General features: G+C 42.3%; 1 protein-coding gene across 1 annotated transcript; it reads right to left on the bottom strand.

Moving 5' to 3' along the window:
- Positions 1-130: 130 nt before the first annotated feature.
- Positions 131-26,959, bottom strand: si:dkey-103i16.6 (SIRT1 domain-containing protein). Its single transcript, XM_024379800.2, has 8 exons — positions 26,684-26,959; positions 2,665-2,896; positions 2,214-2,435; positions 1,872-2,104; positions 1,479-1,579; positions 1,059-1,220; positions 551-763; positions 131-375 (listed from the first exon to the last, which is right to left on the bottom strand). The coding sequence occupies exons 2-8, from the start codon at positions 2,886-2,888 to the stop codon at positions 157-159; spliced, it is 1,374 nt and encodes a 457-aa protein (XP_024235568.1). The 5' UTR covers positions 2,889-2,896; positions 26,684-26,959; the 3' UTR covers positions 131-156.
- Between the last annotated feature and the right edge of the window lie 333 nt (positions 26,960-27,292).

Raw genomic sequence — 27,292 nt, 5'->3', positions numbered from 1 at the left:
ACTTATGTGCTGAAAATGTCAATTTGCATTGATTTGAAACATTCATACTGTACACATGCACACGTCAGCAGACGCTGACACAAACTTTTTCCTCGACCAATTGAAATGAGTGTATTTTTTTGGGGGGGGCCCAGGGGACATGTTCAATGTTCAGTTTCATTTACTTGGGCTGGATGAAACTATGCTCTTGCTGTCTGACTCGGAGTCGCTCTCACTGCTGCCGTTGGTGGGGCCACGGGCCCCTGGCCTGGACTTAGGGGGCAACCTTCCTCGGGGCTCTGATGCCCCTCTCCTCCCCAGGCCAGTGGCTTTGGTCTGGGTGGGCCCTTCTCGGCCCCTTCCTGATGAAACATTGCTTACCAGAGTAGGGATGGTCTGCAGAGAAATGATGCAACCAGTTTTGTTCACAACACATAAAAATACTCATCTAAGCCCATGACAAACCAAGAGAGAGCAAGCTAGTTCAAACAGACTATATTTTAAGCAGATGCCCCTTGAAATAACACTGGCCTAAACTGAATATATATAGAAAGTGTTGCATTGTACATACCCCATTTTCCTGACTGGTCATCAGGTCTTGGATCTCGGAATGCCACCCTAGGAATTCACCAAACCTCCTGACCGTGTCCACCAGGTCCCCCAGCTCTATGTAGTCGCCCCTCCTCAGGGGCACCTTCTGAAAGGGACCCACTGCGTCCCGGTTCAGGAGCAGCCGCGGAACCGTGGACCTCACTGTGTTCACCAGGCTGGCAAAGGGCTCGATCTGGCAGAAACCACATGATGTGAGACAGTGAGTCAGATCCATAGAAAGAACGCTGATGTTATGACATTGGTTCACTATTTTGTGCTTATTTTCAAGTCTTATGGTGTTGTTGTTTCATCACAACTGTTTTTAAGTTTGTAATCTGGTTAATATCAGCTAAAATAAAAAGTGAATGAACACTTTTAGGCAACTGAACTCAAGTGACAAATAGTGTGGAGTAGTTGGCCGTGTGATGCGGTACTGTTTCAGTAGACAATATAACATTTCTGCAGCCGCTTAACAGTTTGAGGTTCACCTGTAAAGACGTGCCCATGATGATGAGCAGGTCAGCTTTAGGGAAGTCTTTAGAATGCAGGAAGTACTTCTCAGGAAGGTCCTCTCCAAAGAACACTATGTCCGGTTTGACCGTGGCCTGGCAGAATGTACAGACCGGGACCTCGTCACTCATTATGGCACTCTGGAAGAGACGGTCATCCAAGAGAAGTTGGTCAAAGATTTACCAGGACTACTTTAGGCTGTTTAGCTCCTGCATTTGAATGTCTTGAATATTCTTTAAAGCAAACCCTGAATCAAGTCCATATTCATCTGTGTTACAAACTGGTGGCTTATTATTGCCATCTCTTTGTGGGTTTTGTAAATTAAGTTATTTTCATTTCTGATATTTTGCTGACCACCTGTGATTGGCATGGGCTGGTGACCTTTTGTCCTGGTTTACCTTGGCCTCCTGGGCAGGGAATGGGGTGTAGCACAGGTGACAGGAAGCAGTCGCAAAACTTCCATGAGCCTCCACCAGCTTCTCGTCTGGGATGCCACTTACTGTTAAGGGGAGAGGATGAGTCAGTGTCAATAACATTCACTAACATGGATTGTGATGTCCTTTCTCACATCTTTAATGTCAGTTGTTTGAGATGATACTGCCTGTTTAAGTTTCCCCTGCTCTGTCACAATGAAAGGCATGCTGCAATTCTGTGCTTTCTTTCTGTTTTCTACCACACATTTTATTGAAGGACGAGTAGACTTCAAATATAGCTAATGTCCTTATAAACTTAGACATGAGCAGATTCACTTTCCCAAAAGACCCACCCCATGTCCCTCCCCCCACACCCACTCTTCTCCAGGCCGTCAATGTTCTGGGTGTACATGCGGAGCAGCAGGCCCTTGAGGTGCAGCATGTGGATGAAGTAGTGGATGTAGTTGGGTCGGTGGCTGCCTGGGTACAACTCCTTGGCCAGGGAGAAGAAGGGCCGAGGGTCGTTGGAGAAGTACTCGATGTTGAAGATGGCCTCCGGGTAGGGGATGTTGTACTTGGCCAAGTTGGCATACAGCCCTGTGCCCGGGGTCCTAGTGGGAGGGAGGATAGAAACACAAATTGGAGTGAGACAAAAACGAGAGCAAGAGAAAGTGAGCAAGTATACTCTAGAACCCATAGGACTTGCACCCACAACCCCACCTAAAGTCTGGGATACCGCTGGCCGTACTGATGCCTGCACCGGCCACCACCACCACATTCTTACAGCGCCCCAGTTTCACCAGACGAGCCACAGCAGCCAGGCCTCCCCGGGGAGAGGGATTCATTGCCGGCCCAGAGGGGGAGCTCTGTGTAGGCTTAGAGCCAGAGGACGACGGACCCCCCTGGATGGGGCCACTGCTGCCCTTAGACACCCTCCCTTTCCTGAAACAACACAAAGTTAGAAAATCATTATTCAATCTTATTGTCACATCTGTGACCCCACAGTCTCCAATATTTTGATGTTATTAATTTTACAAAAGATATTTGCTGCGAAATGGAATAGAGAGCAGAATACATCTTCAATTCAGTTCTTCCCAAATGCAAGAAGTACAAGTATCCATCCAACTGGATCACTGAAAATATTCTTCATGACTGATGTAACTGGAATTACCGTGGTAGTGAGGTGTCCTGTCCACTCACACTCATTTGACTGAGGTCCTGGGCCAGGGGTAGGGCTGAGTCTGTCTGCTTCCTCAGCTGGGTCCCATGTGGGCCAGGCCCAGAGTCCTGGGGCGGCTCTGTGTGCCAGGCCTGGGGGGTGGAGCTACGGGTCACCCTGGTGAGGGCAGGCCCCTGGGGGGCCCTCTTGTCCCAGCTGGATCTGGCCTTGCTCATATTTCCACCTGCCAATGGAAATACAGGACCATCCAAATGTCAGTCTCTTGACACTTCAGTCAGAAGCTAGCTCACATTTTAATCTGAAAATCAGAAAGTCTTTACCACTATGAGATGTGTTGGATGAAAAAGATTTGTTTGGAAATTAGGGGGAAAAAAATCTGAATTTAGGTGAAATATCATGCACTTGTTTGTTCAGCCACTTATTATTTTAAATGTTACATATTTCTTAATCCATTGATTCCTTTTTTTCCATTAAAGGGTTTCTTAAATGTTTATATTTTCTAAATTGTAACTATGAAATAATACATATGGAATCATGTAGTAACCAAAGAAAAGTTTTAAAAAACTGTTATATTTAAGATTCTTCAAAGAATCTTTGTGCAAAGCTGCCTTGACAGCTTTGCACAATCTTGCCATTCTCTAAACCAGAACCATGAGGTAGTCACCTGGAATGCATTTCAATTAACAGGTGTGCTTTGTTAAAAGTTAAATAGTGTAACTTTGTAAGTTCTTCAAGTGCAGTCGCAAAAACCATCAAGCTCAGGCCTCCCGGGTGGCGCAGTGGTCTAAGGCACTGCATCGCAGTGCTAGCTGTGCCACCAGAGACTCTGGGTTTGCGCCCAGGCTCTGTCGCAGCCGGCCGCGACCGGGAGGTCTGTGGGGCGACGCACAATTGGCCTAGCATCGTCCGGGTTAGGGTGGGTTTGGCCGGTAGGGATATCCTTGTCTCATCGCGCACCAGCGACTCCTGTGGCGGGCCGGGAGCAGTGTGCGCTAACCAAGGAAATGGTGTTTCCTCCGACACATTGGTGAGGCTGGCTTCCGAGTTGGAGGCGCGCTGTGTTAAGAAGCAGTGCGGCTTGGTTGGGTTGGGTTGTGTTTCGGAGGACGCATGGCTTTCGACCTTCGTCTCTCCAGAGCCCGTACGGGAGTTGTAGCGATGAGACAAGACAGTAATTACTAACAATTGGATACCACGAAATTGGGGCGAAAAGGGGGTAAAATTGATTTAATAAATTTAAAAAACTTCAAGCTCTATGATGAAACTGGCTCTCATGAGGACCACCACAGGAAAGGAAGACCCAGAGTTATCGCTACAGCAGAGGATAAATTCATTAGTGATAAGCCTCAGATTGCAGCCCAAATAAATGCATCACAGAGTTCAAGTAACAGAAACATATCAACATCAACTGTTCAGAGGAGACTGTGTGAATCAGGCCTTCATGGTCAAATTGCTGCAAAGAAACCACTACTAAAGGAGACTAATAAGAAGAAGAGACTTGCTTGGGCCAAGAAACACGAGCCATGGACATTAGACCGGTGGAAATCTGTCCTTTGGTCTGATTTGACATTTTTGGATCCGACCTCCATGTCTTTGTGAGATGCAGAGTAGGTGAACGGATGTGGGGTGCTTTGCTGGTGAAGGAAGTAAAAGCAGCCCACAAGTACTGAGCATATGTGGGAACTCCTTCAAGACTGTTGGAAAAGCATTCCAGGTGAAGCTGGTTGAGAGAATGCCAATAGTGTGCAAAGCTGTCATCAAGGCAAAGGGTGGCTACATTGAAGAATCTAAAATCTATTAAGATTTGTTTAACACTTTTTTGGTTACTACATGATTCCACATGTGTCATTTCATAGTTTTGATGTCTTCACTATTATTCTACAATGTAGAAAATAGTACAAAATAAAGAAAAACCCTTGAATGAGTAGGTGTGTTCAAACTTTTGACTGGTACTGTACAATAAACGACTTAATTGTTTTTAGCTCCAACAGGTTTCACACAGCTTTACACGCTCTGAACCCCCTCCCTCTGAATTACGCTAGCTTTCTGACCCATATTTAAAAATCAGGTTCAACAGAATCATAGTGGCGCTCCTTTGTGCTCCCTCCCTTGGCCCAGTGAAAAGCTGAAATGTTTTAAAAACTGTCACCGCTCAAACAAAAGGTAATGGCTGTAATATATTTAGCACCCCCCTCTTCAGCGGCTATGCTAATACAGTCCACAGCTGTGGCAGCTTTCATGTTCTGAGAGAAGAGAGAAGAGAGGGGCGAGTAGAGGTGGAGTGAGGGGGGGGCAAGGGTAAAAAGCGGGGTGGTGGACAGGGGTGAAAGAGAACCCTAGATTGACTGTGTGTCAACAAACCCAGCTGGGAGAGAAAGGAGGATGCCCCTTCCAGGCCCCCTCAAACAGAGGAGAAAAGGAGAGGGGGTGCAGAGAAATGATATGGAGGGAACGAAGGAGAAGAGAACAGAAAGGAGGGTGTGTGTGTCTTTTGCAAACCTTTTCTGGGCCTTCAAAGAACTTGCATGGGCAATGAGTGAGTGAGAGTGATCAGGGGAGAGAGAGAGAGAAAGAGAGGAGACAAAGGAGCTACTACCCATAAAGCAGGGCCAGCATCAGAGCATGGGGAGGAGATAAGACCAGGCTTTTCACTAGGGCTCCTTATCGGCCTCAGGAGGTGGTGACATGGGGGGTCTCAATGTAAGCAGTTCACATGACATTGATGCAATACACAACAAAGCTATAAGAACATTTAGGCTACTGACTGATGGAAGGGGGAGATGTTCTAAGTGCCTCTATGGTGGGTAGCTAGCATCGACATGGTAAAAGAAAACATCTTGTAGCCAATCTACGGCTGGTGTTCTTGAAGAAAAAAAAAATAGGCCTACTCTTAAAGATATTGAACGGGATCTTAAGCACTTACAAATTCTTAACATGTTGTACAATTGGAATTGGTAACAGATTTTTTTTTTCAGGATGTAAGATATCATACGAAATGGATGACATACAGAATTTTCAGTGACCCGTTTAGACTTGTGAGCGCCACTTTCAAAACTACTGGCTAAAATTATATAAAACATCTGTAGCATAACTTTAACTCTAAGACAAACGTATCAAAAAGGAACAGCAACTTGACTTTCAAATCATATTTTTTAGCCAAGAAAACTATGAGCTCATTTTCTGGACATTTCATCTTTTTAACCACCAGACAGACCAGTGGCATCTTGTCCAGAAAGGCTGAAGTCCCCACATCACCACTGTTTTCATGCATGTTCCTGCAGTTCTATTAAAAAGCTCAGGTGGGGGGGTGGGGGGTATTTGGTCCCCCCAAAAAGACACTGCTGAGTAGGACCAATAAATCACTGCACTGGTTATTAAGGTCCCACACAGATGGTGCAGGGTTACTGGCTAGTCCACTCAGTCCTGGCATGAGCCACAGTATAACAGTCGTCTTCAAGAGAGAGTTAATGCAGCAAGCAAGAAACAGCAATGAGAGTGTGTGTTCGGATGTTGTTTGCCCATTTTGTGCAAAGGGGCATTCCAGAGTCATAATGAAGGTGAAGGGCAGGCTTCTTTTAGGTGGAATGATTGGGGACAAATGAAGCTGTGGACTGAATGTTTCATTGGTCTTGTCCCACACATAGCAACCTTGTGAACAGAAAAATGGGTTAATTAGAACCATAACTCACTTCAACATGCCTGATAGCGGATCTAAAACCACATGATCCTGCTCTAGAAGAGGAACAGGATGAATAGGTAAGCGAATTTAGCAAGCAGAAAACATGTATAGATAGTGTGATCATATGAGCTTAATTCATGAAAATGGTTAACTAGGCCTAACTTTCGTAACTATTTAATGGATAGCCTATCCATTCAATAGGTAGCCCTTTACACCCGCACCATACAGGTTGAAAATGGCAGATCTGGGCACTGATAAGCACCCAAATAGAAACACAGTGGCTGTACAGTAACATCCTATACATGAAGTCAGAGCTCAGGGTCTCGGTCACCGCTTCACAGCGCTGTATGAGTTCTGACTAACAGACATTCTGAACTTGAGCACCTCGCACAGCAAGAAGCTGCCGCCACTTTGATGTCATACCAGCAAGCAAAACACACTGAGTCCAAAATCTGCACTTCACATTTCCATATCATAAAACTCATGTCATATATAGTCTCAACTAGAGGTCGACTGATTAGGGCCGATTTCAAGTTTTCATAACAATCAGTAAAAATCAGTCAATCTGCATTTGTGGATGCCGATTATGGCCGATTACATTGCAATCCACGAGGAGACTGCATGGCACGCGAGTGCAAAAAGGAGCCAAGGTAAGATGCGAGCTAGCATTAAACTTATCTTATAAAAAAAACAATCAATGTTAACATAATCACTGGTTAATTACACATGGTTCATGATATTACTAGTTTAACTAGCTAGTCCTGCGTTGTATATAATTGATTTATAATCGAATCACAGACTACTTCGCCAAACAGGTGATGTTTTAACAGAAGCGCAATCGTTGCACCAATGTACCTAACTGTAAACATCAATGCCTTTCTTAAAATCAATACACAAGTATATATTTTTAAACCTGCATATTTAGTTAAAATAAATTCATGTTAGCAAGCAATATTAACTAGGAAAATTGTATCACTTCTCTTGCATTCTGTGCAAGCAGAGTCAGGGTATATGCAGCAGTTGCCGCCTGGCTCGTTGCGAACTGTGTGAAGATCATTTCTTCCTAACAAAGACAGTAATTTGCCAGAATTTTACATAATTATGACATAACATGTTCTGAGCAAGCAACTTAAACATGAGCTGTTTTTTTTACATGGCACATATTGCACTTTTACTTTCTTCTCCGACACTTTGTCTTTGCATTATTTAAACCAAATTGAACATGTTTCATTATTTATTTGAGAATAAATGGATTTCATTTATTATATTAAGTTAAAATAAAAGTGTTCATTCAGTATTGTTGTAATTGTCCTTACTACTATATATATATATATATATATATATATATATATATATATATATATATATATATATATATATATATATATATATATATACACACACACACATATATATATATATTTTTTTTGGCCCTCCAATAAATCGGTATCGGCGTTGAAAAATCATAATCGGTCGACCTCTAGTGTCAACGTTTATGATCACTATGTTTGATGTAGTTACAAGATGACATGGCGTTATACCCTGGGTTGTCCTGAACAATCAAGCATTTCCCCACACCTGCTAAAAATGTGTATGTGAACAATAACATTTTATTTGAATTGCCTTGTGAAAGCCCAAGACTAAGATCGTATTTTATAATTTAGCGAGTCATGTTGGCAATAGAACATGCCTTCAAATGATGCCCACCTGACCCAGATTGTGATTTACAAGGGACTGTTTTTGGATTGTGTAAACAAAAGTAATTGTGGATACAGGGTTGTGTTCCAAACTAAACAACTACAAGTGTGCTTGCTATAGTTCCACAACAACACAGCTAGGAAAGCACCTTATAGTTGAAGACTCTTCTTTGAGTCATAAAAGTACATTGAAATGACTTAGGAACTGTGCACACGAGGTGTGTGGCCACTTGGAAACACAAGTTACTCCTCTCACTCAAACCCTTGTCATTTTTTTGTCTTATGATGGACCTACCAAACATTGTCCAATAATATTATGTTACTGAATGTATCCAGAGTATTTTCAGATTTCGTTGTCATCAAATGTGGCAAAAAAAGTGCAATAAAAGGTCAAATGCACATAAAATCAACAGTGTAATGCTTGGATTCAATCTTGTATCAGGTGAACTGTTGTGTCCTCACCTTTAGTCTAATCATTTTCCAATAATATCGGAACGGTTCCCTTTTAATTGCTACTATGTTCATGCATGTTTCCATATTTCTTCTGTATAAGAAACATTTAAATTTAGCCCCATCCATATAGGCCAATTCCCACGAGTGGAAGGGTTTAAGAATGGTTGAATCTGAAGTTAAGTATGAATCAAATAAAACAAACTGTATGTCACATGTGCCGAATACAACCATACCGTGAAATGCTTATTGAGAGCCCTTAACCAACAATCCAGAGTTAGAAAATATTAATAAAATGTTGCTAAATAAACTAAAGGAAAATAGTAACACAATAACAATAACAAGGCTAGATACAAGGGGTACCAGTACAGAGTCAATGTGCAGGTGTACGGGTTAGTTGAGGTAATATTTTCCACATTTTGTTATGCTACAGCCTTATTCTATTATGGATTAAATAAAAACATTTCCTCAATCTACACAGAATACCCCAGAAAGTTTTGCAACTTTATATTTAAAATAAAGTTGTATAAAGTTACAGAAGTATTCAAATCCTTTGCTATGAGACACCAAATTGAGCTCAGGTGCATCCTGTTTCCATTGATCATCCTTGAGATGCTTCTAAAACTTGGAGTCCACCTGTGGTAAATTCAATTGACTAGATGTGATTTGGAAATGTACACACCTGTCTGTATAAAGGTCCCACAGATGACAGTGCATGTCAGAGCAAAAACCAAGCCATGAGGTCGAAGGAATTGTCCGTAGAGCTTTGAGACAGGATTGTGTCGAGGCACAGATCTGGGGAAGGGTACCAAAACATTTCTGCAGCATTGAAGCTCCCAAGAACGCAGTGGCCTCCACCATTCTTAAATGGAAGAAGTTTGGAATCACCAAAACTCTTCCTAGAGTAGGCCACCCAGCCAAACTGAGCAATCGGGGGAGAAGAGCCATGGTCAGGAAGGTGACCAAGAACCCAATGGTCACTCTGACAGAGCTCCAGATGTCCTCTGTGGCGATGAGAGAACCTTCCAGAAGGATAACCATCTCTGCAGCACTCCACCAATCAGGCCTTTATGGTAGAGTGACCAGACAGAAGTCACTCCTCAGTAAAAAAGGCACTTGACAGCCCGCTTGGAGTTTGCCAAAAGGCACCTAAAGGACTCTCAGACCATGAGAAACGAGATTCTCTGGTCTGATGAAACCAAGATTTAAAACTCTTTGGCCAGAATGCCAAGTGTCACGTCTGGAAGAAACCTGGCACCACCCCTGTGGTGAAGCATGGTGGTGACAGCATCATGCTGTGGGGATGTTTTTCAGCGGCAGGGACTGGGAGACTATTCAGGATCGAGAGAAAGATGAACAGAACGAAGTACAGAGAGATCCTTAATGAAAATCTTCTCCAGAGCCCTCACGGCTTTAGACTGGGAGTGAAGGTTCACCTTCCAATAGGACAATGACCCTAAGCACACAGCCAAGACAATGCAGGAGTGGTTTCGGGACAAGTCTCTGAATGTCCTTAAGTGGCCCAGCCAGAGCCCAGACTTGAACCCGATCTAACATCTCTGGAGAGACCTGAATATAGCTGTGCAGTGACGCTCCCCGTCCAACCTGAGAGAATCTGCAGAGAAGAATGGGAGAAAGTCCCCAAATACAGGTGTGCCAAGCTTGTAGCGTCATACCCAAGAAGTCTCGAAGTTGAAATCGCTGCCAAAGGTGCTTCAACAAAGTACAGAGTAAAGGGTCTGCATACTGTAAACGTGATGTTTTTTTAAACATTTTTTATACTTTTGCAAAAAACCTAAGAAACCTGTTTTTGATTTGTCATTATGGGGTATTGTGTGTAGATTGATGAGGAAAACAAACAATTGAACTCATTTTAGAATAAGGCTGTAACATAACAAAATGTGGGAAAAGTGAAGGGGTCTGAAGACTTTCCGAATGCACTGTACAGGTAGGGGTAAAGTGACTATGCATAGATAAACAGAGAGTAGCATAAGCGTGTGTGTCATCAATATGTGTGCGTGTTGGAGTGTCAGTGTAGTATGTGTGACAGGGTGGTTAGAATCCAGTGAGTGTACATCAAGCCTGTGCAAGAGAGTCAGTGCAAAAAATAAGAATAAATACAAATAAAATACGGGGGTCAATGTAAATAGTCCTGGTAGCCATTTGATTCACTTTTCCGCAATCATGTGACTTGGGGGTAGAAGCTGTTAAAGAAGCTGTTTTGGTCCCAGACTTGGCTCTCCGGTACTGCTTGCTGTGTGGTAGCAGACAGAAGAGTCTATGACTTGGGTGGCTGGAGTCACCCAATTTTTAGGATCTTTCTCCTATTTCTCCTCCCACTTCAGCACGGGTTAGCCTAATAAATGCTAAAGTAGAGCAGAAAACAACCGCTGCAGTGGAAGGGTAATGTCCAGCTGATATGTGCTCCAGAGGTCAGCTCCATTGTGAGTGAGGGGGGAGAAAGTTGTCTTGTGCTAAAGAGAGACTTAACAAGCCTGAACATGGGGGCTTAACTCCAAAGGGGAGGGCAAAAACCAACATGGTCGCCGGGGTTGGAGGAAACCATGGTGAGGAGGCTAGCAACGGTCTCTCAGTAATGGAATGAGCAGCCTGACAGGAGCTGTCGGTAGCTAGCTACTGGGGGAAATACACAGAGTTAAGTCAACAGAAGAGAGAGAGGGGGAATCTTCGTTCAGCGACTTGTGTTGACAAATGTATTGCAATTAGTTTACTATGGGCCTGACTGGCAGCACAAGTGCAGTTGGTGATGTCCAATTCACCATATTCAGTGGATGTAACCATCTATAACACCTCTTAATATCAATGTATGTGCAAGTCCCATATATAGCCCCAGTTTGGAAAATATATCAATACCCAGTGCAACAATGTATGGCCAGAGAGGGTTTGTATTTATTTCTATAATAAAAAATATATTCTTAAACGCAATTATGCTACTTGATGCTGCTCTGATACCATGATGGTTCTTTAATGACAAATAAATCCCTGTATAAATGACAAAAGATTTAGAGAGGATTTGAGGGCCCTCCCCTCGACATGGCCTTTGAGTTGGGGCAGCTCTCCCACCTCTCCCCAACCAAAAGCTCAGTCCCCTCAATCCAAATCCTCTCCCCAGTGAACTGGTCCTGCCTCAGCGTTGGGATGGGGTGCAAGGACCACCAGGTGTGAGGTGGCCCCACGTATGGGGGTTACAGTAATCTAATTAGAGCTGTCCCTCAACTCTGCTCACCACCCTTACCCTGCCTCACCCCTCCAAAACAGCCCAGCTCTATAATAATTTTACAAGTCAGAGAGAGACCAACATCTCCTGTAGATCCATCCAGAATCCCACCACACACACACACCTCAACATAGCCTTCAACCGCTACTCTGCAAGAGGTCCCAAGTGAAAAATTAGGCTTATGTGGAAAAAGAAGTGGCCCACTAACTATTACCAATGCTGGAGCTGAACACCGTGTTCTACCATGGACACCGTTTGAAGCTGATGTGTCTGTAATAACCTCAAGGCTACAGTTGCTGAGAGAGTGAGCAATGCAAAATCCTGGTGGGTTTTAACAGCTACTCAGCCTGATACACAATCTGAGACAAAGAGACAGGCAGTAAAACATTTAACTTAAAAGCATTAACCCTCTGCTTGCTGCCAAACTCTACTTTTCCCCTTGGTCCACCTGTCGATCAATGCTGCCCCTCAATGGCAAGGATTGGAATTGACAGGCAGCTCAGTCACCATGGAGACCTCTTGAAGACTTCTGAAGAGGCAAAAGTGTCTGTTCTTTCCCCCCACCCCTGCACTAATGACATTTCACTTAGTGTTGCATCTTTGTTGGATTCTCAATTGGCACAAAGCAACTAATTTGTGTTGGGTATATATTGTTTGCTCAAAGAGAGAGCAAGTGAGAGAGAGATGGGGGTTGAGCCTTGTTGCTTAGTAGAGTGATTTCCAAGTCAACACAAATGTCTACAACTAATGACTCTTGTCCAGTTACTTATTCAAAGCATGCATTTTCTTCCTCTCTGTAGTTAGATGACAGAATAGAGCAGTAAAATGTAGGCAACACTCAAACCTTAATGAGATTGGACAGAGGAAATGGAGGTTCAAAGTGTAAGATTAAGTAAGATTGTCATTGGTCATCTGTTTATGCTCATCTCAATATGGTAAACTCCTTGGGAAAATCTTTTTACAAAATGCTCAAACTACTACATGAATTATTCAACCACCAAATCTAAAATCACACTAGCTACACGTCATAGGCTACTGGATACTACCAATGACTTAAATATACACTATTTTTTATTTAACTAGGCAAGTCAGTTAAGAACAAATTCTAAGAGGGTTTTATAAATAAGTATCAACCAGTGGGTCTTGTGACGGGTATACAGAGATGACCAGTTTACAGAGGAGTATAGAGTGCAGTGATGTGTCCTATAAGGAGCATTGGTGGCAAATCTGATGGCCGAATGGTAAAGAACATCTAGCTGCTCGAGAGCACCTTTACCTGCCGATCTATAAATTACGCCTCCGTAGTCTAGCATGGATAGGATGGTCATCTGAATCAGGATTAGTTTGGCAGTTGGGGTGAAAGAGGAGCGATTACGATAGAGGAAATCAAATCTAGATTTAACCTTAGCCTGCAGCTTTGATATGTGCTGGAAGAAGGACAGTGTACCATTTTTCAAAAATATTTTTTTATTTAACCTTAACTGACATGCCTAGTTAAATTTAAGAACAAATTTTTATTTACAATGACAGCCTACCCCAGCCAAACCCTAACAATGGTGTGCCAATTGTGCACCACCCTATGGGACTCCCAATCACGGCCGGTTGTGATACATCTAGCCATACTCCCAAGTACTTGTATGAGGTGACTACCTCAAGCCCTAAACCCTCAGAGGTAGTAATCACACCGGTGGGGAGAGGGGCTTTCTTTTTAACAAACCACAACCTTTGTTTTGGAGGTGTTCAGAACAAGGTTATGGGCAGAGAAAGCTTGTTGGATACTAAGAAAGCTTTGTTGTAGAGCATTTAAGACAAAATCCGGCGAGGGGCCAGCTGAGTATAAGACTATTATCTGCATATAAATGGATGAGAGAGCTTCCTAACATGCTGACTGGGCACGTCGCGTGCATGAGCGTCGCAAATTACATTTAGAAATCCGTGTTATTCAATTATTGCGGGCACCAACGAGCATCTACCTCTGCGATGTCAAGGGCTAAAATAAAACTCCTTTCTATTTCTGACGAAGATCGCGCTGCAAGTCCTGCCTCTCCCATCTCCTCATTGGTTTATGGAAGCAGATACCCACGTGCCATCTGCTCATTGGTTACCCCCACGTGGGTGGTTGAAAGACTAACTGTTTTGCCGGTTGTCGTGGTAATACTATGAAAGTGTAGATGCCGATCACTATAAGTTCAAAGATGAAAAAGCCTGCAAGGAGGAGAGATGACTAGAAACGATTCCGTTGGCTGTTTTATGTGTGGATTAATTGTCGGAGTAGAAGACCTTGTGCATTTCAGGTAAAATAACAACTCAATGTTTATATCCCAGGACAAATTAGCTAGCAAAAACAAGCTAGCTAAATAGGACAAATTAGCTAGCAAGTGCAAGCTAACGAGCTAAATTTCCATACATGTTTAATGCTTTTCGACCTGACCCCAAAGGAATGTCATTGGTTCAGAGTTTGTTTTGATATTTTAACCTGCGTGTCATGATCGCGTTTGGTGTAGGGGGACAAAACACATTTATGCACGATAGTGCACAATGGCGAAAGCGTGCAGACGGTTTGGGTTCCGTGTAATGCTTGAGCTATGTTGTTGATGTGAATTGACAAGAGCATGGGACATAGGATCGAGCCTTGGGGTACTCCTTTGGTGACAGGCAGTGGCTCAGACAGCAGAAGTTCTGACTTTATACACTACACTCTCAGAGGTAGTTAGCAAACCAGGCCAAAGACCCCTCAGAGACACCAATACTCCTTAGCCGGCCCACAAGAATAGAATGGTCTACAATATCAAAAGCTTTGGCCAAGTCAATAAAAATAGCAGCACAACATTGCTTAGAACCAAGGGCAATGGTGACATCACTGAGGACCTTTAAAGTTGCAGTGACACATCCATAACCTGAGCGGAAAACAGATTGCATACTATAGATGCCAAGAATGCCAGTCAGTTGATTATTGACAAGTTTTTCCAACACTTTTGATAAACAGGGCAAAATAGAAATGGGCCTATAACAGTTAGGATCAGCTTGATCTCCCCCTTTCCGGATGCACTGTGGCTGCCTTCCAAGCAATGGGAACCTCCCCAGAGAGGAGAGACAGGTTAAAAAAGTCAGAGATAGGTTTAGCGATGACAGGGGCAGCAACCTTAAAGAAGAACGGAACAAGTTTTACGTGGGTCAAGTTTAAGGAGCTCCTTTAGCACTTCGGACTCAGTGACCACCTGCAGGGAGAAACGTTGTAGCCTGGCAGGGGAAAAAGAGGGAGGAGCATCGGGGATAGTAACATTAGAAGGGGTGGGAGATGAGGAAATGTTGGGAGGGAAAGGAGGCATGGCAGAGTCAAATAGGAATGTTGACTTAATTATGTGCTCCTATTCAGTAACAACCACATTGTCAACATTAAGGGACATGGGAAGCTGTGAGTAGGAGGGTTTATTCTCCAGGTCTTTAACCGTTTTCCAGAACTTCTTGGGATTAGACCCACAGAGAGAGATCCAAGTGTCTTCAGAGGATCAAGCTGATTCTATACAAATTTCCAGAGGCCAGGTCATGAAAGTTTTTTAGCAAGCGTCTAATGACAAATCAGGACAGGTTGTTTCACTTAGCACCCATTACGAACACAGGCTGTAAAACAGTGATCACTAAGGTCATTACAGAAAACACCAGACTAATACCTATCAAGAGTATTTGTAAGGATAACATCAAGAAGAGTAGCCTTTTCTGGGTGTTTGGAGTCATATCTTGTGGGATTGGTAATAATCTGAGAAAGATTTAGGGAGTCTAATTGCTTTAGGACTTGGTCAGGTGATTTAAGCATGTCCCAGTTTAGGTCACCTAGCAGGCCAAATTCAGACTTTGTATAAGGGGCCAGGAGAGAGCTTAGGGCATATAAAAAGGTACAGGCCGCTGCTGAAGGTGGCCGATAACACCCAGCAGTCAACAAAGAGTTATTTGAAAGTTTAATGCATAAAACCAGCAAATCAAATTGTTTGGGAACAGACTTGGTGGAGACAACCGAGCACTGAAGGTGTTTCTTGGTAAAGATTGCCACTCCACCACCTTTGGAAGATCAGTCTTGCCTAAAAAGGTTATAACCAGAAAAGGTTAACATCAGGTGTTCAAAACACTCTTTCTTAACCACATCTCAGTAATGACCAACACATCTGGAATGGAGCTGTGAACACACTTTCAATTGATCCATTTTAGGTAATAAGCTTTGAGTGTTAACATGCAGAAAACCCAAGCTTTTATGCAAGCAGAAATCAGTGAAGCAGATTTTATTATTATTTTTTGAAAATTATTTTTACCTTAATTTAACTAGGCAAGTCAGTTAAGAACAAATTCTTATTTTCAATGACGGCCTATGAACACTGGGTTAACTGCCTTGTTCAGAGGCAGAACAACAGATTTTTACCTTGTCAGCTCAGGGATTCGATCTTGCAACCTTCCTGTTACTAGTCCAACACTAACCACTAGGCTACCTGCCACCCCAAATATGAGAACTCAAATCAGAATTGGGGCTAGCAACAGTAGATGGGCAAAGGTGTACATGCACATTTCCAGATATAAATCAGCAGTAATACAATCAGGACACGGCAGAAGACAGGGGGAGCTCTGCAGTGTTGATTTATAACATTTGAATGTGCATTCGATGGCAACAAGATCATATTGTACAGCAATTCAATCAGGTAGCATGAATACAAAGCCGGCGAGAGGTGGTTAGAATAGTTTGGGAGACCAAGATTCCGTGTAACCAATAGTGAGTCAGAGTTCCGAGTATGGGAACAAACAGTCTGTCCCACAGTTGGGTAAATAAGCAAATTCATAGTTAACAAAGCCCACAGGAGTCATGAGGCAAATAGCATAAAGCACAAGAGAAAAATAACAACTTGGGGCTAGCCATTGTGAGTTCAAAGTCACTTGCCCAACACTGCGTGTGTGCTGGAGGCAAGTGAAAGCTCAGGAGAGAGGGGAGTGCACAGCAGGAGTACCTGTACCAGACAGGGGGAGGGCAGATGGCAGTGGTGTAAAGTACTTAGGTAGTTTTTTGGGGTATCTGTACTTTATTTATATTTCTGACTAATTTTACTTTACTACATTCTTAAATGTAGTAAATGTACTCCATACATTTTCCCTGACACACAAAAGTACTCATTTTGAATGCTTAGCAAGACAGAAATGGTCCAATTCACACACTTATCAAGAGAAAATCCCAGGTCATCTCTACTACCTCTGATCTGGCAGACTCACTAAATACAAAATGCTATGTTTCTGAATGATGTCTGAGGATTAGAGTGTGCCCCTGACTATCTGAAAATTAGAAAAACATTAACAATTGTGCCATCTGGTCTGCTTAATATAAGGAATTTTAAATTATTTATACTTTTACTTTTGATACTTAAAACCAAATACTTTTACATTTTTACTCAAGTAGTATTTTACTGGGTGAATTTCACTTGAGTAATTTCCTATTAAAGTATCTTTACTTTTTCTCAAGTATGAAAATTGGGTACTTGAGAATTAAGCACTTTCTTATGAAACTCAGTCTATTCTTGTTCTGAGAAATGAAGGCTATTCCATGCAAGAAATTACCAAGAAACTGAAGATCTCGTGCAACGCTGTGTACTACTTCCTTTACAGAACAGTGCAAACTGTCCCTAACCAGAATAGAAAGAGGATTGGGAGGCCCCGGTGCACAACTGAGCAAGACGACAAGTACATTTGTGTGTCTAGTTTGAGAAACAGACACCTCAAGTCCTCAACTGGCAGGTTCATTAAATGGTACCTGCAAAACACCAGTCTCAACGTCAATAGTGAAGAGGCGACTCCGGGATGCTGGCCTTCTAGGCAGAGTTCCTCTGTCCAGTGTCTGTGTTCTTTTGCCCATCTTAATCTTTTTTTTATTTTATTGGCCAGTCTGAGATATGGCTTTTTCTTTGCAACTCTGCCTAGAAGGCCAGCATCCCGGAGAAGCCTCTTCACAGTTGACTTCGAAACTGGTGTTTTACGGGTACTATTTAATGAAGCTGCCAGTTGAGGACTTGTGAGGCGTCTGTTTCTGTATGTGCAACGTCTTAGATTGATCCAATGAACCATTACTGGTCAAAATGTTGTATCAAGTCTGCCCAAATGTACCAAATTGGTTTATTGATACATTTGTAAGTACATAACTGTGCACTCTCCTCAAACAATAGTCATGCTAATCACATTAGCTCAGTTGTCCCATGGGGGGGGGGGCACCAATCCCGTAGAGGTTAATGCATACTTTAAAATATTATATGAGCTAAACATACAAATAAAAAATGTATTTAAAAAAAAAAGCTTTAAAAGCTGAAATGTGTAACTTTTTAGGCGACCCGACCAATTCACATAGAAATGTGAGCTAAAGGTCTGACACTCAAAGGCAAATATAAGAAGCAATAGATATGTTCTATATGCTCTATGTCTATGCTTCCCGTTCTTAAGTTTAGTTTTTGTATCTTTTACATTCGGTTTTGTACAACAACTTCAAACATCTGGAAATACAACATTGCTGGTGATTGAAAAGTTATTTCACAGAGGTTTAGATGGTTCAATGATTCTCTAAACTGCTTGTTTTGTCATAAACTGAAATTGGTGCGGCTGGCTTCTGGGTTAAGCGAGCAGTGTGTCAAGAAGCACTTGGAAGGGACGTGTTTCAGAGGATGCATGGCTCTCGACGTTCGCCTCTCCCAATGAGTTGTTATTTATGATGCAAAGTGATTTGTATATCAGTCATTAGGCTGATGCTGCACTGTCAAATAAGCCCGTAGCTGATAACAGAGGCTGGGCTCTTAGGCTGCACTGCCATCTACTGGCTTCCTAAGATTTTACAGGTGAAGTTGTAGATATTGAGTATGAAGATGGCTAGTGCAGATGTAAACTCAGCAAAAAGAAAAAAGAAAGGTCCCTTTTTCAGGACCCTGTCTTTCAAAGATAATTAGTAAAAATAACTTCACAGATCTTCATTGTAAAGGGTTTAAACACTGTTTCCCATGCTTGTTCAATGAACCATAAACAAGTAATGAACATGCACCTGTGGAACAGTCGACACAAACAGTCTGTTAGACGGTAGGCAATTAAGGTCACAGTTATGAAAACTTAGGACACTAAAGAGGCCTTTCTACTGACTCTGAAAAACACCAAAAAGAAAGATGCCCAGGGTCCCTGCTCATCTGTGTGAACGTGCCTTAGGCATGCTGGAGACATACTGATGTAGCCAGGGCAATAAATTGCAATGCCCGTACTGTGAGACGCCTAAGACAGCGCTACAGGGAGACAGGCTGGACAGCTGATCGTCCTCGCAGTGGAAGACCACATGTAACAACACCTGCACAGGATCTGTACATCTGAACAGCACACCTGCGGGACAGGATGGCAACAACAACTGCCTGAGTTATACCAGGAACGCATAATCCTTCCAGCAGTGGTCAGACTGTCCGCAAAAGGCTGGACTGAGGGCTTGTAGGCCTGTTCTCACCAGACATCACCGGCAACAACATCACCTATTGTTGCTGTAATTTAATGATGCCAATGTGTTTTCATTAATTGAAAACCCTTAATCTATTTTATGAGAATTTGTAAGATTCTTGTTTGCATAAAATAGACGGAGACCAGTCTTTTCAATAATAGGTAACAGAATTTATTCTCGGAGCGCGCTGCCACTTCACCACGAGCAACAGTTTATATACAAAATATGACGTCATTTCATTGCTTAACAGAAACCCCTCGACAGGGACAAAGTGAGGTGAAAAGTTCATTCTAACTTACTAAAACACTCCCAGGTAACTTTTGACCCCTCAACATTATCGATCACCCCTTAGCTGACAGTTCTAATTAACATAAAACCTAGGAATGCACTCACTGTCTTATCTTAAACACCCCAGAGCTAAGTTTCGTCGGTTCAACCATAGGTTAACGACCTGATCTGTTTACACAGTCCACTTCTTTCTTCCTAGTTGGAATGGTGTTCATTAACTTTAATTACTCCTTGTCTGTGTCACACAATCACAACTTATGAACTCATATTGTTAATCAGATATAATAAAACAGAGTATAAGTTTACTTAGTTACAGTTCCATTTAAAATGATTTGTTCAGTCATTTAATCATAATTTTACCAACAGCTCTGGGCACAAACCCACCGTCACAGGACTGACAAAAAGTGCTCTTCACTGATGAGTCGCGGTTTTGTCTCACCAGGGTTGATGGTCGGATTTGCGTTTATCGTCAAAGGAATGAGCGTTACACTGAGGCCTGTACTCTGGATCGATTTGGAGGTGGAGGGTCCATCATGGTCTGAGGCGGTGTGTCACAGCATCATCGGAATGAGCTTGTTGTCATTGCAGGCAATCTCAACGCTGTGCGTTACAGGGAAGACATCCTCCTCCCTCATGTGGTACCCTTCCTGCAGGCTCATCCTGACATGACCCTCCAGCATGACAATGCCACTAGCCATACTTCTCGTTCTGTGCGTGATTTCCTGCAAGACAGGAATGTCAGTGTTCTGCCATGGCCAGCGAAGAGCCCGGATCTCAATCCCAATTGAGCACGTTTGGGACCTGTTGGATCGGAGGGTGAGGGCTAGGGCCATTCCCCCCAGAAATGTCCGGGAACTTGCAGGTGCCTTGGTGGAAGAGTGGGGTAATATCTCACAGCAAGAACTGGCAAATCTGGTGCAGTCCATGAGGAGGTGATGCACTGCAGTACTTAATGCAGCTGGTGGCCACACCAGATACTGACTGTTAATTCTGATTTTGACCCCCCCTCCCCTTTGTTCAGGGACACATTATTCCATTTCTGTTACTCACATGTCTGTGGAACTTGTTCAGATCATGTCTCAGTTGTTGAATCTTGTAATGTTCATACAAATATTTACACATGTTAAGTTTGCTGAACATAAACACAGTTGACAGTGAGAGGACGTTTCTTTTTTTGATGAGTTTACATCACAGGAGGATGGTGGCGCCTTAATTGGTGTGGACAGGCTCCTGGTAACAGCTGGAGAGGAATGAGTGGAATGGTATCAAATACAAAACACATGGTTTCCATGTGATTGATGCCATTCCGTTCGCTCCGTTCCAGCCATTATTATGAGCCGTCATCCTCTCAGCAGCCTCCACTGCTGTACATTAGTATTATTGGTGTGACAGTCATTTTATCTGGCTGTGGAAAACCATCTCCCCTGAACTTCCAGCTTCCTTCATTTGTTTTTGTTTGTTTTTTAAAAGCAACAGATCCGTAAAGGAGTTACAGCGATGGGACAATTGGATATCACGAAATTGGGGAGAAAATAATTTTTAAATAATCGGAATCGGTTCGCACCGTTAATGACTAGATAATTACAGACTGCAATTTGTGCTTATTTACGATATTATCGCATTTTAATTAAATAACCTTGGTATGGCAAAACATAAGGCTTATTTAATTCATTTAGACTTTTCAACATATTGATACAGCACAACTGATAAAACTGCACTGTTTTGAATTGAAAAGTTCAAATAGAGTATAGTGTTGCACATCATGATATATCGTTTTGCGAGTCACGATGTATCGTCAATGTCAAATATCACGATATTCGATTTAATCATATATCGGCCCAACCCTAGTGCCAATATGTCGACCGGTGGCTTCAAAGCCTCTCAATGGCCAATACATAGCATCGTCAATTCAGGGTTTATATACATCTCTGGATACTACTCATTGGACAGGTATGTAAACTGTGTGGAACTGTGAACGTTTACTGCTACCCAGTGGAGAACGCTTGCCCCCTCTCATTGAAGCCATGGCAGTTCAAGGTAGACCGCGGTACTGCAGGCATCGTTATCAGAAAACAGGATCCACCATTATAGGAAATGAAAAAATCGTCATGGTCAATCTTCATCTAAGTAAAATAAACATTCTAAGACAATCACGTTACCAATAATTGCTTCTTATACACCAGACTTATGTCCTTGAACCAATTATTTAACAAAAATTTAATTAAAATAAATAATAATTTGCACACAGAAGTTAAGGATCATTTAGTTGCAAATGGCAGCCTGCAGGGCCCCACGGTCGGCCTTCAACTTGAGTTACACAATGAGAGGGGCAGCACTGAGCTACCCTGCAAAGTCACTTCCTGGAGTAGCTCTAACTGTGCATGTTATGTCTCTATGAGACGCCATCTTAACAGATTTCATTTTGCTTCAATGCGCTATTGAGTTTTTACATAGGAATGAATGGTGTCATTGGAAGTGTTAGAGAGCGTCAAAACCATTATGTAAATTGTGACTGACTGACTCTACAAATAATAATAACAATAATAATAAGTTGTTATTGATGATGCAAAAGGTGATTTGTAGATCAGTCATTAGGCAGTTGCCTACACTGTCAAACAAGCCCATATCTGATAACAGGGGCTGAGCTCTTAGGCTGCACTGCCATCTACTGGCTTCCTAAGATATTACAGATGAAGCTGCAGATATTGAGTATGAAGATGGCTAGTGCAGATGTAAACTCAGCAGGATGGTGGCTCGTTAATTGGGGAGAATGGGCTCCTGGTAACAGCTGGAGAGGAATGGTATCAAATACAAAACACATGGTTTCCATGCACTATATAAAATACATCTATTATGTAAGGGATCAAGGGGATTGGATGCATGTTTTAAAGGAACGCTCCTCAAAATTAGAGTGGGGCTGAATGTAGAGAATGTTTTCCACTGAGTTTATAGAAACTAAAAATAGCAGCACAGCAAGATGTTTTATGTAAAATATTGTCAATAAAATTAGGTTACTGTTATTCCCGTCCATATTGCAGAATGCATATGGCTGTTTTGGCTGCCAGAGCTAGTCTACCTCTGAAAATAACATAAGGTCCTTGGACCTTAAGGAGTAATGGTAACATTAGGCTCCTTAAGAGTACATCTTGGGCTAGCTATCACTAATCCTCCCAGTGATTCCCAATACTATTAGCCTGGTCACCCAGTTCTGGAGAGTTTTACATTATATTAGTGCATTCCTGACTCGAAATCAAGATGGCGTTTCTTTTGGAATTACACACACACTAACACAGAGAGAGAGAGAGAGAGAAAAGTATGGACACACCTTCAAATTAGTGGATTTGGCTATTTCAGCGACACCCGTTGCTGACAGGTTTATACAATCGAGCACACCGCCATGCAATCTCCATAGACGAACATTGGCAGTAGAATGGCCTTACTGAAGAGCTTAGTGACATTCAATGTGGCACTGTCATAAGATCAGTTCAAGTCCGTTCGTCAAATTTCTACCCTGCTAGAGCTGCCCCAGTGAACTGTAAGTACTGTTATTGTAAAGTGGAAATGTCTAGGAACAACAATGACCCAGCCACAAAGTGGTAGGCCACACAAGCTCACAGAATGGGACCACAAAGTGCTGAAGCACATAAAAATTGTCTGTCCTCTGTTGCAACACCCACTACCAAGTTCCAAACTGCCTCTGGAAGCAATGTCAGCACAATAACTGTTCATCAGGAGCTTCATGAAATGGGTTTCCATGGCCGAGCAGCCTCAAACAAACATAAGATCGCCATGTGCAATGCCAAGCGTTGGCTAGTGGTGTAAAGCTCACCTCTATTGGACTCTGGAGCAGTGGGAACGCGTTCTCTGTAGTGACTAATCACGGTTTAGGCTCCTTAGTTCCAGTGAAGGGAAATCTTAATGCTACATCATACAATGACATTCTCGACAATTCTGTGCTACCAACTTTGTGGCAACAGTTTGGGGAAGGCCTTTTCCTGTTTCAGTATGACAATGCCCCTGTGCACAAAGCGAGGTCAATAAGGAGATGGTTTGTCGAGATTGGTATGGAAGAACTTGACTGGCCTGCACAGAGCCCTGACCTCAACCCCATCGAACACCTTTGGGATAAATTGTAACACAGACTGCGAGCCGAGCATAATCGCCCAACGTCAGTGCCCGACCTGACTAATGCTCTCCTGGCTGAATGGAAGCAAGTCCCAGCAGCAATGTTCCAACATCTAGTGGAAAGCCTTCCCAGAAGAGTGGAGGCTGTTATCGCTGCAAAGGGGGGACCAACTCCATATTAATGTCCATGATTTTGAAATGAAATGTTCGACAAGCAGGTGTCCACATATACTACTTGACCAAAAGTATCTTTATAACACAACAATCACTTTGATTGTGATTTAGAATAAAGGCAGACCTACATACTGTTAAGCGACTTTGGATAATTGAAAAGTGCTATATAAGTCCCATGTATCATTATTATTACATAATAAAGTGATTGTTGTGTCGTAAATCAAATCTAAATGTATTTAGAGAGTACATTATAGACATGGAACCCAACAATGTTCTTTACAGGAAAAAAACAATGAAAATAAAAGCTGAAACACTTACTACAAAAAAAATAAGATAAACATAATTTTTAATTTTAATTTTAAGACTGACAAGCTGAATAACTAAAAAGCACCGTAAGGAAAAACAAACCTAAAAATATGTATTTTAAGATCTCTTACATATGTCTACAGTTTCATCCCCCCTCAGGATCTCTGGCAGGCTATTCCAAAGGCTGGGGGCATAGTAACTAAAGGCTGCCTCTCCATGCTTCTTGGTCCTAGGCTTTGGGATAGGTAAAAGGCAATGCCGGAGAACCTGAGGGACATACTGGGTACACAACTTAAAAGCATGTTTGACATGTATTGTGGTGCACAATTGTAGATTAATTTAGAAACCAATAGATCTTAAAATTAATTCTAAAACTCACAGGCAGCCAGTGCAGAGACCTTAAAACCGGTGTAATGTGTGCTTGTAATAACAGCATGGGTCTCTTTGCATCAGCCTGAGAGAGAAACGGCCGCACCATGGCAATGCTCCTCAGGTGGTAAAAAGCTATTTTGGTGACATTCCTAATGTGCGATTCAAAATTTAGTTCAGAATAAACCTAGGTTTTTTTATCTGATGTTTTATCTTTATTGCCTGTGAATTAAAATGTGCGGCTAGAGTCTCTCTCTGTGCTTTGGCTCCAATAATAAGTACCTCGGTCTTGTCTTGATTTAGCTGGAAGAAGTTGTGAGCCATCCAAGTATTTAAATCACTAATACAGTCTAATAATTTATCTGTGGAGCTAAAATTGAACCTTGTGGAATGCCACTCTCGACCAGTTAAATAGGTCCCAAACCAATTTAAAACTGGACCGGAGATGACAACCCATTTTCTAGCCTGTCCAGAAGGACATCATGGTCAACAGTGTTGAATGCAGCACTTAAATCTAAGATTAAAAGAACAGAGAGCTGTTTGGCATGATAATTTTCCACTTTAACTAAGGCTGTCTCTGTGCTGTGGTGGGCATGAAAAACAGATAGGAATATTTCAGAAATATAGTTGGCACTTAAAAAATAATTTATCTGTCTGAAAACCAATTTATCCAGAATTTTTCTTAAGAATGGAAGGCTGGAGATTGGCCAAAAATAGCTAAAAGCTAAAGAATCTAGATTACTTTTCATCAGAAGGGGTTTCAACATAGCAGTTTTTAGTGCAGTGGGGAAAGTTCCTGTGGACAGGGACAGGGAGTGAGTAACAATTTTTCAGATATGCAATTTAAACTGTTTTGAAGAAGGTGGTGGGATTGAGAAGGCAGGTAGGAGGCTTAAATTGTGATATCACTTTCCTGAGCATGTCTGTGTCAACCAGGGAAAATAAATCCATAGTGCCTTTGAGTGGCAGGCTAGAGCACATATCAAACTTCTCTTCAGGTCTTGCTTGACTGATACCTAGCCTAATGTTGGTTCTCTCTCAAATATGCTGCCAAGCCATCACATTTACATGTGGAGGAGTTCCCATAGGCTTGCAGGGGTAGGATTTATCAAGCCATCACATTTAGATGTGGAGGAAAGTTCCCATAGGCTTGCAGGGGTAGGATTTATCAAGCCATCACATTTAGATGTGGAGGAGTTCCCATAGGCTTGCAGGGGTAGGATTTATCAAGCCATCACATTTAGATGTGGAGGAAAGTTCCCATAGGCTTGCAGGGGTAGGATTTATCAAGCCATCACATTTACATGTGGAGGAAAGTTCCCATAGGCTTGCAGGGGTAGGATTTATCAAGCCATCACATTTAGATGTGGAGGAAAGTTCCCATAGGCTTGCAGGGGTAGGATTTATCAAGCCATCACATTTAGATGTGGAGGAAAGTTCCCATAGGCTTGCAGGGGTAGGATTTATCAAGCCATCAATGGTCGAGAAGAGCACACTCAAATTATTCAGATTTATAGTGATTATGTTAGAAAAATGAGCCAGTCTGTCATTTCTAATTGCCTTGTTATATATGCCAAGTTTCTCTCAGAACAACATAATGGCCCTACCAACTTCGACTCTCTCTGCTTCTGCTATCTTTCTGAAATGTATCTTTAATTGACTAGTTTCCTCACTCATCCAAGGGGCTCTCCGTTTGGATGTGGCCTTTTCAACTTTACTGGAGCTATGGCATTAGTGGTTGCGCTTAATTTGTTATTAGTCATCAACTAAATCCTCACAAGAGGAAGGCAGACTAGGTGGTGGAGTATTGTTCATTCACAATAACATCTGTAGCAGCTTCAGAGGTAAGATAGCCTTTCTTAATAACGCGTTGGGCAACAAGGTAGTAAAAATGCACAGATCAGAAAGTAACAACAATTCAGGAGGATATGTCAATAGAAAGTGCATTGGTAACCAGGTCAAGAGTATGGCTGCGGTTATCAAAACACTGAACAAAGGCTAGCTAAATAGAATAGATGTCGAATACAACATTTTGGCTTTCAATGATTGTAGGCTCTGCTGTGAATGCTTTTGTAAGAGACTAACGTTATTCCTTATCTTGCACAAAATCATGCAAGTTAAGTTACGAAGTAGGCAAATTTGTATGATTTTATCAACACGCAAACTGAAGGCAATGTTCGATAAACATGTAAAATTACCTGTCTTTCCAGAGGGCGGAACTTTAGAAAGCTGATGGGATGGAAGGCGCGCGTTGAAGATGTTGCGCAACAATAGATGTTCTACATCAACATGCAGACTGTGACGCGGGCAACATAGTGACAACTTCTACTTGGCCAGCTCCGAAGAAAGTTTGAATTGCACCTGTTTAGATTTCTGTGTTGCTGTATTTCTCCGCTGGCATCTGTCGCATGCAGCACCATTTACCGCGAAGGAAGTACGTCACTTCCAGCTTTCAGTGCGGGAAAATCCTTCTCTGTGCATATGCGATTTGAAATGGTTTGCCCTCTCCCGCTGAAATTTAGAAACGGCATAGACTTTTCGATGTTTTATTTATTATACAGTGGGCCTACTTGCATCTGAGTACAAAAACATGGTCTATTTTGAATAAGGCCTAGGCATTTATAAATATGTTAGTGTAACTGTCCAATGAAAATCTCACTTTTAAAAGTTACTATCCTGCTATTTTAGCATGTCAATCTTGTTGGGGCAAACTCAACATTTTTTATATGCATGCCAGCAAAGCCACAACACTAAACAATACATTCATTGCACTATAAAGGTGACACACGGTGCCCATAAACTGTTAG

The sequence above is a fragment of the Oncorhynchus tshawytscha genome, linkage group LG19 (assembly GCF_018296145.1).
Source record: "Oncorhynchus tshawytscha isolate Ot180627B linkage group LG19, Otsh_v2.0, whole genome shotgun sequence".
In the NCBI taxonomy this organism is placed as follows: domain Eukaryota; kingdom Metazoa; phylum Chordata; class Actinopteri; order Salmoniformes; family Salmonidae; genus Oncorhynchus; species Oncorhynchus tshawytscha.
Note: the sequence above shows the minus strand (reverse complement) of the source record. Positions and strands in the feature narration are given on the sequence as shown.

Excerpts from the sequence above, each read along its gene's own strand:
- si:dkey-103i16.6 (XM_024379800.2), bottom strand. The coding sequence starts at position 2,888 with ATGAGCAAGGCCAGATCCAGCTGGGACAAGAGGGCCCCCCAGGGGCCT. Across the intron at positions 2,436-2,664 it reads CAGGACACCTCACTACCACG|GAAAGGGAGGGTGTCTAAGG; the intron begins GTAATTCCAGTT and ends GTGTTGTTTCAG. Across the intron at positions 1,221-1,478 it reads TCCCTGCCCAGGAGGCCAAG|AGTGCCATAATGAGTGACGA; the intron begins GTAAACCAGGAC and ends CGTCTCTTCCAG.